At 39.3% G+C, this 14,315-nt stretch overlaps 3 protein-coding genes across 4 annotated transcripts; 2 read left to right on the plus strand and 1 right to left on the minus strand.

Moving 5' to 3' along the window:
* Positions 1-299: 299 nt before the first annotated feature.
* Positions 300-3,772, plus strand: LOC110068084 (microsomal glutathione S-transferase 1-like). The gene is made up of 3 exons (XM_020775453.2): positions 300-547; positions 1,358-1,440; positions 1,997-3,772. The coding sequence occupies exons 1-3, from the start codon at positions 428-430 to the stop codon at positions 2,247-2,249; spliced, it is 456 nt and encodes a 151-aa protein (XP_020631112.2). The 5' UTR covers positions 300-427; the 3' UTR covers positions 2,250-3,772.
* An 829-nt stretch (positions 3,773-4,601) lies between these two features.
* Positions 4,602-7,809, plus strand: LOC110068078 (microsomal glutathione S-transferase 1-like). Of its 2 annotated transcripts, none has more exons than XM_020775447.2 (3): positions 4,602-4,783; positions 5,927-6,009; positions 7,190-7,809. In XM_020775447.2, exons 1-3 carry the CDS (start codon positions 4,664-4,666, stop codon positions 7,443-7,445), a joined length of 459 nt encoding a protein of 152 aa, XP_020631106.2. In that variant the 5' UTR covers positions 4,602-4,663; the 3' UTR covers positions 7,446-7,809. The 2 variants fall into 2 exon arrangements, with proteins under 2 accessions (XP_020631106.2, XP_089127206.1); XM_089271080.1 differs by lacking the exon at positions 4,602-4,783 and adding an exon at positions 5,389-5,589.
* A 1,556-nt stretch (positions 7,810-9,365) lies between these two features.
* LOC110068079 (small ribosomal subunit protein eS8-like) lies at positions 9,366-14,167 on the minus strand. Its single transcript, XM_089271079.1, has 7 exons — positions 14,119-14,167; positions 12,824-12,930; positions 12,362-12,461; positions 11,658-11,781; positions 10,532-10,583; positions 10,253-10,385; positions 9,366-9,531 (listed from the first exon to the last, which is right to left on the minus strand). The coding sequence occupies exons 1-7, from the start codon at positions 14,120-14,122 to the stop codon at positions 9,422-9,424; spliced, it is 630 nt and encodes a 209-aa protein (XP_089127205.1). The 5' UTR covers positions 14,123-14,167; the 3' UTR covers positions 9,366-9,421.
* Between the last annotated feature and the right edge of the window lie 148 nt (positions 14,168-14,315).

Below are 14,315 nucleotides of genomic sequence, written 5' to 3' on the forward strand. Positions count from 1 at the left end.
ACTTGAGCAGTCGTGTTAGAAGCGAAAAATTTGAGATTATGGAAAACTAGAGGAGAGGGCTGTGACGAGATAAACCTAAATAGTATACAATACATTTTATCGATTAGTCGAATATGTTAAAATTTAAATGCAGTGCAACTTAAGCTGAATTACCAATGGTCTGTTTTCTCCAAAGTGCTTTTCAGCGAGTCTCACGTATAGTTCACGATCAAGGATCTCCTGTGCCAGGCCGGATATGAAACTGCTGACTCACTCTTTGCGCATTTGCACAGTTGCGTAGTCGCGTGATTGCGTGATCGCGTGACTGCGCGATCGCGTGTGGGGAGTCCGAGACGCTTGCTTAGTCACTGGGCGGATATCTCTGATTTAGCAAACTCGTTGTCTTCTAATCTAGCTGTTCATCCAACGAGCATTTGCAAGTTCCAAAATGGTTTCACTAAAGCTGGATGATCGTTTGCTTGCTGCATACCTCTTCTATGGCAGCATTCTCATGCTGAAAACTTGGGCCATGTCATTTCTCACCGCAAGGCATCGTATCAAGAACAAGGTGAGACCTTGAACAATGCAAGTTGCATATAAGCAAACTACTTTTAAGGACACTGTACCACGTGGAGATGCCAAATCCTGAAGAGATGACAAGAATTTAAAGTCATAGAAAGATTACAGTCCATTAAAACTTATAAATATGACCTAATTTAGCCGGGTGCACTGCAAATTCCTAACTGTGAATTGACAATTATATCTTCATTCAGAAAGTTACGAAACATCAAGTTATGTTGATTGACGTGAAGAATATTGCTTCGATCATTTAGAAATTTCGAAACTTCGATTTTCCAGCCGTGATTCTCCACTGCATTTTACGGCTGTTGATTGAGGTCATTATTCGATTGCTTTCCCACTGTTTCTTTTGTTGTATTTATTGATAATATTTACTGTCCCGTTTGGAATAATGTGATTAGTGTTTTTAGTTTTATTGGTGTTATTAGATGGCCTCTTGAAATTTTGATGCGACTGATCGATGCAGATTGAAGTCTTCAAGGCTCATGTTGTGAGTAACAGGCCAAATTAGATCGCGTGCATATCCACCAGAGTTCATTTTAGTTTGTTCTCCGCCTAGCACGGAACGGCTTAGCTGGACTGGACGTATAAAGTGTTCCCGGACTAGACTACAATCTTGGTCAGAATAAAATAGGAAATAAAACCAAACCTTCCCCCGAATCAATGTTGAACTGGCGCTAAACCCAAAACGCGTCATTTTTTTTCCCATCATTGATGGTCTTTTTCATTTAAATTGTCCAAGATTGTAGTTCAAAATGATTTAACATCAGGATTTTCTGGTCTGTTTATCTGAATAAAGGTATTTCCAAGTCCAGAGGATTACGGAGGAAAAAACAAAGATAAACCTCTGATACATCATGCTGATGTGGAGAGAGTTCGAAGGTATTTATGCTTAGCCCAAACTCGGACGGGGCCTAAATTGTACCCTGATTCCTTGCGGAGCGGCTAAAGCTTTCCAGGTCAAATTGAATCGTGGGCAGATGTTCGCAATTTCAGAAAACTGTTTGTGTGCAATTTTAACCGTTTTCCCTTGGATTGGATACCTCAATAAAAGTCTATTTAAAATCCCATATTTACGATTTATACATCTTCTCTCATGCACAAACAGTAGCAATAAAAGTTAAGGCATTGGAGACCCTTTAATTTGTGTGTATAATTTCAAAGGATTGCGGTTTAAACACATGAATGTGCAGCAAATGTAGGTTTAAATTTTTCAAGTCTAACGTTTGGTGTTAGGCTCTTTCTTTTACACTGACTGCAGTTTTCATTAAGATAATACTATCCCCTGAAACTAATCATCTTGCCTTCTAAGAACAAAAATGTAGGGAATCCTAAGGGAAGGGTAAGAAAGATTCTTGATCATGAAACGTTATTTTGTCATTTTTTTTACTTTGGAAATTGCCTGTAACAGCAATTTTTTGGCCTGTTTTTATTTCAGAGCTCATCTCAATGACCTGGAGAGCATTCCAGTGTTTTTGATTGTTGCCTTGTTGTACTCGTTTTCTGGCCTGCCGGCCATACGAGCTGTTTGGTGTCTGCGTATCTTCACAGCTGCTAGGATCCTGCACACCATTTCCTACTTGAATGCCATCACCTTGCCAAGAGCAATAAGTTTTCTGGTTGGAGCAGGTTGTACTGTATTTCTGGCTGGCAATGTGCTCTATGCAGCATTTAAAACTGGCGCGTTCTAGTCGTGGACAAGAAGACTTAAGTTAGACCCGGTTCACGTTTCTGCCGTGTCGAGTTCAATTCAACAAATTGAATTTGACGGAAATTTGACGTCTGAATCGGTTGCCGCATTTCTGCCGCACGTTCGACTGGTCTTGTGCATTATCCGACAGAAATGCGACACTGATTCAAACGTCGAATTTCTGCCGTGTCGAATCTAATTCATACATGAGCATGCGTAAATTTGGTCCCGCCAAAGAGAAAGAAGAAACTTGGCCATTCTCGACTCAATGCAACCTGAACATATTGCAAAATAAACTGCTGCATTGTCAGCCTTCTCCTTCTCGTTCCATTGTCGGATAATTTTTCGTGAAATTTAAGTCCTTCTTCCCTCAGTATCTCGGTCCGCCATATTGAATACTCTACGTTTAAAATATTTCCCGCTGACTGACACACCCGACAGCATTAATTCTGAACCAAGTTCGACAAATATGCGACGTATGAATCGACTGTCGCATTTCTGCCGCACTTAAGGTCATTCCTCACATTTGTATTGCGCATCCTTATTGCGCATAATTTATGGCGTCATTAGCGCGAGCTCGTGCACGCGCATATTGAAGACATGCCGGATTTGCCTTGATATTGAGCTCTGTCAGTTGAAAAATGGCTTTAGCTCACCAACGAGCATGGACACCCCACTTTTTTTCCCGTCATTGTAATCAACTAATCATAAGCTTTGCGTGAGAAAAGACTGACCTAATTTCTATTGCTGAAAATTGAATAAATAAGAAAAATAGCAGATACACTGTGGTCTTTTCTATTTTGCAGTCGGTAACCACGTCAGAAATTTGATTCAAATTTTTAATCAAGGATTTAGCTTTCTGTCTGAATCAAACTTAAAATGTTTATTTGTGTCCGACACAATGTATTGACTGTAGTTTAATGGGTGTTCTTATGAGTCTGGGCTCACAAAGATTTTACAATTACTGGGATTGTGTTTTTATAATAAGCATTAAATAATGCCAAAACGGGGCATTTTCAATGCCTCACTGCTCCTTAATGAGCATGGGCACCCCCCTTTTTTATTTCAAAATTGAAGTTATCATATGACAAATATTCAGTGGACAAAGTTTGAACAAAAATCTATTGTCACTTTTATTTCAGAGGAATTACCTTAATTGAATTGAATTCGGCACGGCAGAAATGCGACGTATGAACCGGGCCTAAGTCTTAAAAAAAAAAGCAATGGTGTGCTGAAGACTAGTAAACTACTCCCGTGGGGGACTCCCATAAAAAGAAGGACGGGGCGCGAAAATTTTGAAAAAAACCGCTAAGAGGTACCAAGATCTTGTTTTGTAGGCATGGCTCAAAACTTTTTTCACTTTTAAGAGGTACCAATTCTAAAACAACACCGCTGTCCTTTTTACATGGGAGTCCCCCCCGATGGGAAACTTCTAGAGCTTCCTCTCTTATGACACCAATCTTCTCTTTATGTAACTTTCTGTAGAGATTACAATAATAGAAGAGACACGGAAAGCGACTGATATATACTTCATTCGTGGTTTCTATAGAGTCGGAGTTCTTGACTGTATAAAACAGTGAAACCAAAGAATCACAAAGTTAGTTGCACTGCAGCAAACTGTTGCGAGAAATCATGACACGGTGGCATGGAGGCGAGGCCAACTGATTTGTACCCGCCCCCCATTTATAAGATTACGAGGGATCCTTCTTTCGCTTAGTCCGTCGTGCGTGACGCGAGAGAAAACCGCGAGAAATAAATGACCGCGCGAAATCCTGGCTCCTCGCCCCCAGGATTTCGCGCGGCCATTTTTCTCTCGCGGTTTTCTTTCGCGTCACGCACGATGGACTAAGCGAAAGAGGGACTACTCGTAGTCTACTCACTTAACGGCGCGATGGGCGCGAAAAAGTAATCCGTACCTAAGTATGAATTGCAGTTTTTTTTAGCCGACTATAACAAATTTTTAAAACCACTATAATCATTTTACAATCCATACTTTTTCTAGAAAACGGGGAGATTTTAGATCCTGCGAGAAGTGACAAAAGACCGGGAGACCCGGAGAATTGGTATTTCTCTGTAAAACTTAGGCGTTTTTCTGCGCGACAACGTATATATAACGTATCTTCAACACGTTGCGCAACAATGTAATTACTGTCTAATTTATCAGGGAGCATTGATTGCCTCATGGCCCATTTGGGAAGGGTATAGCTGCATAAGTAATGAAAATTAAGTTTTCCCCAAGCCACGTTTTAACGAGTTTCGCTTTATCGATAATAGTTCAATATAAAGTAGTTTCGCGTGATCGCGTGACGCGTGACTAGTCACAACCGCTTGCGTGGTTGAGCGGACATCTTTGACTCGGCAAACTCGCTTATCTTATAGCCGTTTATCTAACGAACGTTTGCAAGTTGCGGAATAATGGTCACACTAATGCTGGATGATCGTTTGCTTGCTGCATATCTCTTCTATGGCAGCATTCTCATGCTGAAAACTTGGGTCATGTCACTTTTAACATCAAGACATCGTATCACGAACAAGGTGAGGCCTTGAACAAGTTGCACATAAGAGTAAACTACTGCCTGAAACGCTGCACCATTTAGAGATTCCAAATTATGATGAGATGACAAGAATATTTTAAGTCATGAAGACATAACGGTCCATTAAAACTTGTCCCTTTGAGTTTATAAAGATTACTCAATTTTGGCGGGTGAACTGACAGTTCAAACTGATAGCAGTTGTAAACTAACACAAATATCTGCAAATATCATCTTTCGTTTTTTAGCCCCCTTTTGGTCATAGAAAGTAACGAAACGTCAAAATCGAAGACTCAGTGCTTCGTTTAAAAGTTGCTAAACTTTAATGGCGATCAGCCAGGTGTGATACTCTGCATGCAATAGACCATTTTACAGTTGTCTGCTCAGTGACCTGGCCTTTGTATGGCAGCGAGGCTAGAGTTGACCTTGTTTTGAAACAGACCTCACTGCTTTTGTCATGTAAATGCACCTAGTTAGCATCAGAACAACTTGTTTTACACAACAAAAGCAGTGAGGTCTGTATCAAAACAAGGTCAACTCTAGCCTCGCTGCCATACAAAGGCCAGGTCACTGAGCAGACAACTGTAAAATGGTCTATTGACAGTGGGGCCGCTCGGTTTTAGGCCCCCAACCGGGACGTTCAAGGACGCTAGAGATCAAGGTTTCTGCACGACGCTCGCCAGTTCCAAAATGGTAACACTAAAGCTAGACGATCATTTGCTTGCTGCATATCTCTTCTATGGCAGCATTCTTATGCTGAAAACCTGGGCCATGTCATTTTTCACCGCAAGACACCGTATCAAGAACAAAGTATGTTCCGATCTCTACAAGTTGCCAGTCATGTAAACCTGTGTAAACCTATCGCGCGTCATGTGAGAATTTCAGTTGTTCCGAGGGGATGGAACCAATTTCAAATCTTGCTAACAAAGATTTTGTTATTTTGATGTTATCCCGTAATCCAATCATGCAGTACAGAAACACTTGGCGGCTCAAATTTGGCCAGATTTACTTCCTCCCCTCCCAACTAAACTGCCTCTGGGTCTCGATGCAACGTTTGAGCTTATGTTTCAGGCCATCCCTTACGAACTCGTTTAAAAATTAAATAATTGATGAACTGGCCTTTCCTCTTCTACCTATTTGAACACAGGCTCTTCCAAGCCCCGAGGATTATGGAGGGAAGGACAAGGATAAACCTGTTGTACAAAATGCTGATGTGGAGAGAGTTCGAAGGTATTCCTAGGTTGTTGTTGATTTAGGTGGGGTCTGAGTATTATCAAATTGTCAAATTATCGAATTTCCGTCTCACCCGATCTAGATATGCTGTATCCCGTTAATGTTTTATCTAAATGTCTGTATCACGAAAAATCCCAAATAAAGCCTCACAACTAAACTGTTTACAATTATTTTAGTGATGGACCCAGAGGTCCTTAATTTAGGGGAGAGGGCGTGGGCAGGGAGTGTGAGGTGGCTGGAAAAAGAAGGGCTAAGAGTGTGGAGGGGTGGTGGGGGTGGGGGAAGGCATGAAGCCTTAAGGACTTTGAGTGTTATGAGTATTATATTTTTCAGCAGAATTATGGAGCACAAGCCCTGTAGGCTCCTTTCTTAGAAGCAATAGTGATAGTAATAATTTGTTTAACATCGTGACACAGCCAGCAAGTGGTTACCCATTCTCCTGAGCCAGGGGCTCATGATAAAAGTGCACGTCAAAAAAAAAAACCTTTGAACAATTCCTCTCAGCTGCTCTTGGAGTACTCTGAGAGGGCTTGCTTGCAGTTTTCTTTCATTAGGCGCTAGATGAGTCCTTATACAAACTTACCTGAAGACAATGATTAGTCTGATGCAAAACTGGTGAAGGCTTAAGAGTTAGCTAAACCTTCTTAGTATCACCCAACTAGTGGACTAATGCAAATCCTGCATTTTGATTGGCTACGCTACTAGAGGACTATAAGTAATAGTCATCGAGTAGCGAAATTGGCGCAATCGAGCGAGACGCTTTCTTTCGTTTTATTCCCAAATAAACATTTCTTTAACTTGCATTTGCTAACTTTATTATTGCCTTTTCTGTCCGACTAGTTAGGTGATACTAAAACAATTAGACCCTTCGTCCTCAAGGGCTACGGGTCTAATTGTTAATTAGTACCATCTATGAGGTATGAGTCAGCGACGAACATTTCAACAATGTCATCTCCTGACTACAGCTACTCCACACGAGTCTAATACGTCCTAATTTTCATAAGAGTCTGGGCGATTTACACAAATTGCTTGGTCAATAAATTATTATTAAACCTGTACCAAAATCATGGAGGGACCAGTATTGGTGGACTTAATACCACTCACAAGATACTATTTTAGTTGGAAAATCCACTTTAAAATGCATTAACATAATTTCCTCCTGTGTTTTAATTTGCAGGGCTCATCTTAATGATCTGGAGAACATCCCAATCTTTATGATTGTCGCCTTGTTGTACATGTTTTCTGACAGGCCCACCCTTTGGGGTATTTGGTGCCTTCGTATCTTCACAGCTGCCAGGATCTTGCACACCATTGCTTACCTGAATGCAATCTCCAGGTTACGAGCCCTGGGGTTTTTGGTTGGTACAATTTGTACTGCAGTTCTAGCTGGCAACGTGCTGTATGAATCTGCTGTGAAAACTGGTGTGTTTTAGTTTAAAACAAAGAAGATTTTTACTCTGTGAATGTGTGCTATGGAACATTAATTTTTGCCTCGAGACCATAAAACAGAACTGGATAATATTTTTTGTACTCGTTTTGTTGCCATGTATATGCATAGTTGTAACAGACCCAGATGTGCTCAATTTTATAGTTGAAACAATTGAATATGGGTATTTTACTTTATAGTCTTTGATTGTACTCATCATGCATTATGCCTCTTTCTGCCATGGAGTGAGCAATACATGTAATTAGTTTTTCAGTTTTAACAGTTTTTCAATGGATTGTTTGTTGTTTTAGTGTGGTGTAAGAATTCTTTGATTTACCTAATAAACGGGTTTTGCAGTGTTTTAGTTGAAATTGTTGTCTCCTTTTTGGCATGCAACCTGTTTCTTATGTGGAGAAGGGGTGATCTTTGAGTGGTACCATACAAGTTTTGAAACTTTACCCATTTAAACCCCACTGGGGCTTCAAAATGTAAATTAAATAAAAAAAGATAGGAATTCTGGTTGTTGTAGTTGATGATAACAACATGTAAATCTGCTATTGGTTTTCACAGGCAGGCAAAATGTTTCTAACTGAATTTCTTTATATGAAGGTTTCTCAGGATGGTCAAATCAGGCAAACAATTTTGTCTTTATTCATTTTTCAAGTGCCTGGCACTCATTCAAGCCCCTGTATGACCTACACAAATTGTGCATTGGGCAGTACCAGAAAATATCCATACTCCCCCCACAGAGGGGATTGGAATTTCCTGGGGGGGGGGGGGTGAGGGGGTTCTCTAAGACCAAAAAATTTAAAGAAATGTATCAAGTTTAATTGGAATTTCCAGAGGGGTGGGGGGGGGGGGTCTTGGAAAAATCCCTTCCATGGGGGAGGTATGGATATTTTCTGGAACTACACATTGCACTTTTTCCAACTCCCCCTCCCCTCCAAAAAAATTCATTTCAGGGGTTTTGTTTATTTTCATTCTGCCCACATGTAATATTTTCTTTTTAAAAAGTTTTCTTGCTTCTTGGGCATGCTGTATTTTATGAAGTGGAATGTTGTACAGTGGAAGCTCTCCTGAATGACCACCTCAGAAATTTGAAAAGGGTTCGGAACTAGAGCTGGTCGCTTACAAGAATGAACAGTCATAAGTGACCGCGTGGTAAAACAATAGGGGGTGGTCGCTTACAAGAGCTTCAGAAACTCATTAATAATTCCCAGAAAAAAACAAAAGAAATTAATGTTTAATGAGTGTCTTTGTATCTGATATAGACATGGCTAAACTTTCTGTTCAGTTTTTTAGACCAAAATAACCATTAGTGCAGTGTGCAGTTTCATAAGTGCTGATTAATATGAAAGACTTTGAGTGGTCATTTACAAGAGGTTAAAAACAAAGGAAGGGTCCAGTTGGGTAATCCCAAAAGTGGTTGCAGTCCCTCACAAGAGCTTTTCATTACAAAATAAGTCACACTTCAAACAGGGTTTCACAAAGGTGGTCGTAACTAGAGCTATGGTAGTTGCTTACGAGAGTTGTCACAAGGAGCGCTTCATCTGTACTTGAAATAGGCCTATCCCTGTACCTGTGTTAAAACTTATGTTACGATTTTGCCAAAAGTGATGACGCAGACATTGCACCTGACAAAAGCTTCTACACTTTCTACACTGTATTTAGTGTCTATTCCTTAAATTTCACCTGTGTGAACTAAATGTACAATAAAAAGAGCCTAAGTGAGTTGAACTGTGCTTCACAATTGCTGGTATCATTTGTCAAAGTTGCTTGTCACTGTGAAAATTGACATGGTTCACAGCAATATAAACCAAACCAGAAGCATATTACCTTGTCAAGGTAATATGCTTCTGATCAAACTTAGGGAGGCATTGAGAAAATTACTCCAAGGGAACTTGTTAAAAATAGTTATGAACACAACTCAGTTGTAATGTACTTTATTGTAGTTTGTACAAATTTCAGAGAGGAGTTGTCATTTTACTTGGCCTTTTTAGCCTTGATCTTACGAACATAAAACTCAAGTTCTTTGCCTTCGAGAATGTAACCATCACAACGTCCACTCTGGCCAGGTCTTGACGCCACACAAGCTAAGAGGATGGACAAAACAAAATTGATATTAGTTTTGGAGCAAGTAAACACATCTTAGAATCAAACTGGAAGTTTGGCAAGAGCCTTTCAGAGCTCTTCTGTTGAGCCATAATATCATCTGTATGGAATTTTCCAGGTCAAATATTGAAAATCTCCTAAGTGGGCTGGGGGGAGGGGATTAAATCCTGTTTACCTAGGCTAGTTACATGTACAGTCATGTGATAAAACAAATAAATAAATTATAATATTTAGAGAGGAAGCCACATCAGCCTTGGCTGGTTTTCACATGGATCCTCTGTCCTGGTCAAATTGGAATTTGGAGATGTTATTTTTCAGGATGGAGGAAAAGCTGGAGTACTTGGAGAAAAACCCTTGAAGCAACTACGCCACAACCAACAACAAACTCAACCCACATATGGCACCAGGCTGGAATTGAACCTGGCCATATTGGTGGGAGGCAAGCACTCTCACCCCTGTGCCATCCCTGCTCCCCAACAACAACCAACTTAGTAAATGGTTTGAACCCAGGAGTATCAGTAGTCCATGTTGTGTGATCATCTGGTTGAGGATAGTTCTGAAAAGAACTGTTGTTGGTGACTGATGTTTCGACAACCTGAGTGGAAGTTATATTCTGAGTCAAGTGAATAGTGTTTGTCAATCAATGATGTTATAAGTCTAGTCCATTGAAAGTGATTGAATGTGCACAACCAACTCCCTTACCATACAATCTTCCAGTGGTGAACTGTTCCTCAAGATGGGGATCTATCTTTGAAGGTCCTTTCCGTGCATCCATCTTGCGTTGACAGTGGTTTGATCGCTTCTTGTTCAGCACATCAGATTCTTCACTTTCAACCTAAGAAGTTGCATTTCAACAATTATTTATTACCAAAACTCTTTTGACTGTTATTCATTAAACCTTTACTTACACCTATAGGAGAACAAGTATTTCAATGGAACATTTGGTATGTGTATGACTACATGTTCATAACCAATATTTACCGCTTTAGAAGTCTTCTTGCGTCCAAGGGGAACTGCATAGTGAGCCTCAAACCTGGCAAAAAAAGGAACATACTCCCTTGTTACCACAAACAAAAACTTTAAATGTCAAATTCAATGAATGAAGCACTGAAAGCCGCAACTTTACACTCTTAAGTACTTCATGCATGGGGCCGATTCTACTAAGTCAATGTTCAGTCAAATGAAAAAAATATTTCTAAATGAAGTGGCATTTTCTTATCTTCCATGTTGGGAGGTGAAATGCCTGAAAAGATAGTTATTGTGACAGCCTCCTTATCAAGCAGTCTAAGTTCCAAAACTGGATAGTAATCATGACTGTCACTAAGTTTTGGGTCACCTGTAGCCTTAATCTTCACACCCATCACAAATTTGTAACTTTATGGCTGAATTGTATCAACTATAGGCCAGTTCACCCATATCATCAAGGGCCCATCAACCATACTCAGCAGTAGCAGGTGTTATGGGTTACGGTCGTTATTGACAGCCCTGGTAACGGGTACTGGAGAATTGAATGCTGGAGCTAACCCTAAAATGGACTAAATCCAATCCAGACTGAGAGAGAAGCACAAATATCCTAGTTGCTTCACACTATGCAAGCCAAAAATTGGCAATGTCAGCCTAATGGAAAATCCGAACAAATTATGGCAAATTTAATATTTGCTTTAATGGACCTAAATTATGGAATGAACTCGATGAAAGATTCAAGTGTTGTACTTCTAATCAATTTAAAAAAGAACTAACTTCGCATTTCATTAGTCTCTATTAATCTTTACTGATATTTTGATGGTTTATATCTATTTATTTTGTTTTGTTTTGTATATTTACTCTTGTACTAAGTTTATGATATTTATGTGTACCAATGTATTTGTTGTGCCTCTTTCCGGACTCTCACATTTTTAATTATTATTATTACGGTCACCCAACTAGTTTAGCTTTTTAGTTATTTTGGGTGTCCCACTACTGTATGTACTGCACTGTTGATTTATTTATTTATAATTATAATCTTGTAAATTCTTTTAGTTGTTTACAGTAGTAGAAATGAACTGTTGTTGTTAATGAGCCACAAGGCTCAAACACAGGCTAAGCTACCTTCTAAGATGACACTTACCATTGCCTAAAGGGGGTGGAATCCACTTGCACAACACAGTTCTTTACAAGAGTCTTGGTTCTCACCAACTCATTGTTACTGGCATTGTACACAACGTCGATGATACGGGTCTTGCGGGTGACACCTGGATCAGACAAAATGGAATTGTTAACTAAAAGTGAGTTACACAAATCCCAGAAACGGAAAATGCAAATGTTCGCAGAACTATTTTGGGCAATCAGGGTAACTATGACAAGTGGTCATAAGAGCGATTTAATTACCAAAACGGTAAGACACTCTTCCACCAAATAATTGATCATCATACTGCCCCTTGTTAACAAAACTATTTGCATTGTTCCCTCTAATATCCAGACAGGATCCCTGCACTATTTAGTGAGAAAATGCCAGCCTGACACTTTTGGCACATTCATTTCTTATTAACTAAGCTTGCAATAGATAAGAGCATCACAAAATCTTCGGACGTTTTCAATTTATTTGTCACGTCAGGTAGAGAAACTTGTTGGGTTATGACCTGAGAACCCCCTATTATCTGAAACACTACTAATTTATTTTGATATACACTTTTGAACCTATACTGAATTTCCAACCAAAACAATACCCCTAGATTTTGTCCCCAAACCATCTCACATTACACCTGATCAAATTCTAAAACAATTTATGGAGACCAGTACAATAGCTTTAATGAAAGTTAAAAGAGAACATACTTTCAGATCCCCAGGAATAATTGCCGGAGTCAAGCCTCAAAGCTCTGAACTTTTGGTTTCCTCCACGGGTTCGAACAGTGTGGATACGCTTGCCTCCAATCTACAGACAGAGATGACAAGCACATGTAACAAAAACCCACAAAACTAGCGTCAGTTGCATCTGACAATCTCAACACATGTTTTGACATGATGCTCAGAAGTGTTTTGTAACTAGTTCGTCTTAGATACAAGCACCTCACAGGTATCGTTTGGCTTTAGAGTATAAACAAAGGATGATGTTGTTGTCATTGTCAAATTATATCCAGTAAAACTGGATTTCTCCGTAAATTTTCAGTCTAAACTCCAAATGCCTTGTAAAATATTTAATTACTACAAAGTATGTTTTTTTTTCATTTTCTAATACACTGATGAAGTGAGACAGTGTAAAAAAATATGTATTAGATGTACAACTTGTGTGCGTACCTTAGTGTTTGCTGGTGGTCGGCCAAGCTCATATTTCCTCTTTTTTCTGATTGCCTTTTTCTTACCACCAGTGTTGCGCCTCTTGTGCCAAGAATCACGGGAAATTCCTGTAATTTAGAAGTTAGTTCATAAGTTAGATAACTAAACAAACCCCACATAAATATACTCCACAATTACTTTGTCCATTGTCATAAATCCTTGTGCAGTCACTCGAGGGACTGAGTTTGAGTTAGTTTAGTACTCCAATGCAATCAAAGTCACAAAAAGGAAATGGGCACTTGAATGCTGGAATTCCAAACTCATAATTGATGAAAGAAAAACCTTTGATTGGGTATCCAGTCGTTAAGCCCCCAAGTCAATCAGCCTCTAACTGTTTAGCTCCCAACCCAAAGTTGAAAACAATGTCTATTTCTTGTTCTTTAGGCATGAATCGGGACTAATTGATTTTTGGTTGGGGGCTAACTGGCTAGGTGCTAATTGACTTGGGGGCTAAATGACTTACATTCATTTGATTGTATTGGCTTCCTAACTCAGACAAACTTTATCTCCCTTGATCCACCAGCACCACATAAGCATACACATGCATGTATATTGTTCCTTATAACTATACTTTCAAAGCCATTCCAATAATGACCTAATAATTATTAACCTCAACTGAAGGACAGCCCTGCAAATATTATTTGCAAAGTAGCAATTTTTGTTTCTATTTTGCGAGGAAAGATGCGAACAATCTTTGGGCCGCCATTTTACATATTTTAATAACTCTAGCTATCTGTCTGGTATTACATCCCGTTTCTGCAGATTCAATAATATGGAGTAGAGAATGAAACTTTTCTTGCTATCCTTACGCCCTTTCGTATTGAAAAAGTACACACTGCTTTTAAAAAGAAGCACGTGAATTAAAGACTACAAACATCACAACAAAAATACTTCGCAAAATAAAAAGTGTACTGAAAAATGATGTTGCAGTTTTTCTTCTAAAGGAGAACAACTACGAATCTGATAGCTTATCAGTATATTAACGTATCTTTTCATGAGAAGAAAAAGCGCTACATTACAACCTTTTAAGAAAAACTGGCTGAGATAATTGAAGCAGTGGTGTGATTCGAAAAGTGAAGAATCTCATGTGATGAATCGATCCTACAAAACGACCCGAGCTAAAATTTACACTCAAAAATAAATCACACTACACTTGGAGATATTTTCATATCCTCAGTTCTAACCCAAATGCTAGATGTCAAAGATTTAGCCAAGATATGGATGGATTGTAATATGGGTTTCTTCTCCAAACTCACCCATCTTGGACGGACAGGACAGAAGAGGACGAATTGATGCAAAGCAGCCTGGGAAATAGAGTGAATCTGCGAATCTAGGGTGGGTAGGTGGGATGAATAACACTTCTGGGAAAATAAAGTTTCACAAGTTATTTTAATTTGTGAAAAAAAATACCTCAATGATCTATATTTATTATATATCTTTTTAATGATGATCC

The sequence above is a fragment of the Orbicella faveolata genome, unplaced genomic scaffold (genome assembly GCF_042242905.1).
Source record: "Orbicella faveolata isolate gen_17 unplaced genomic scaffold, um_ofav_v1 contig_34, whole genome shotgun sequence".
Lineage (NCBI taxonomy): Eukaryota > Metazoa > Cnidaria > Anthozoa > Scleractinia > Merulinidae > Orbicella > Orbicella faveolata.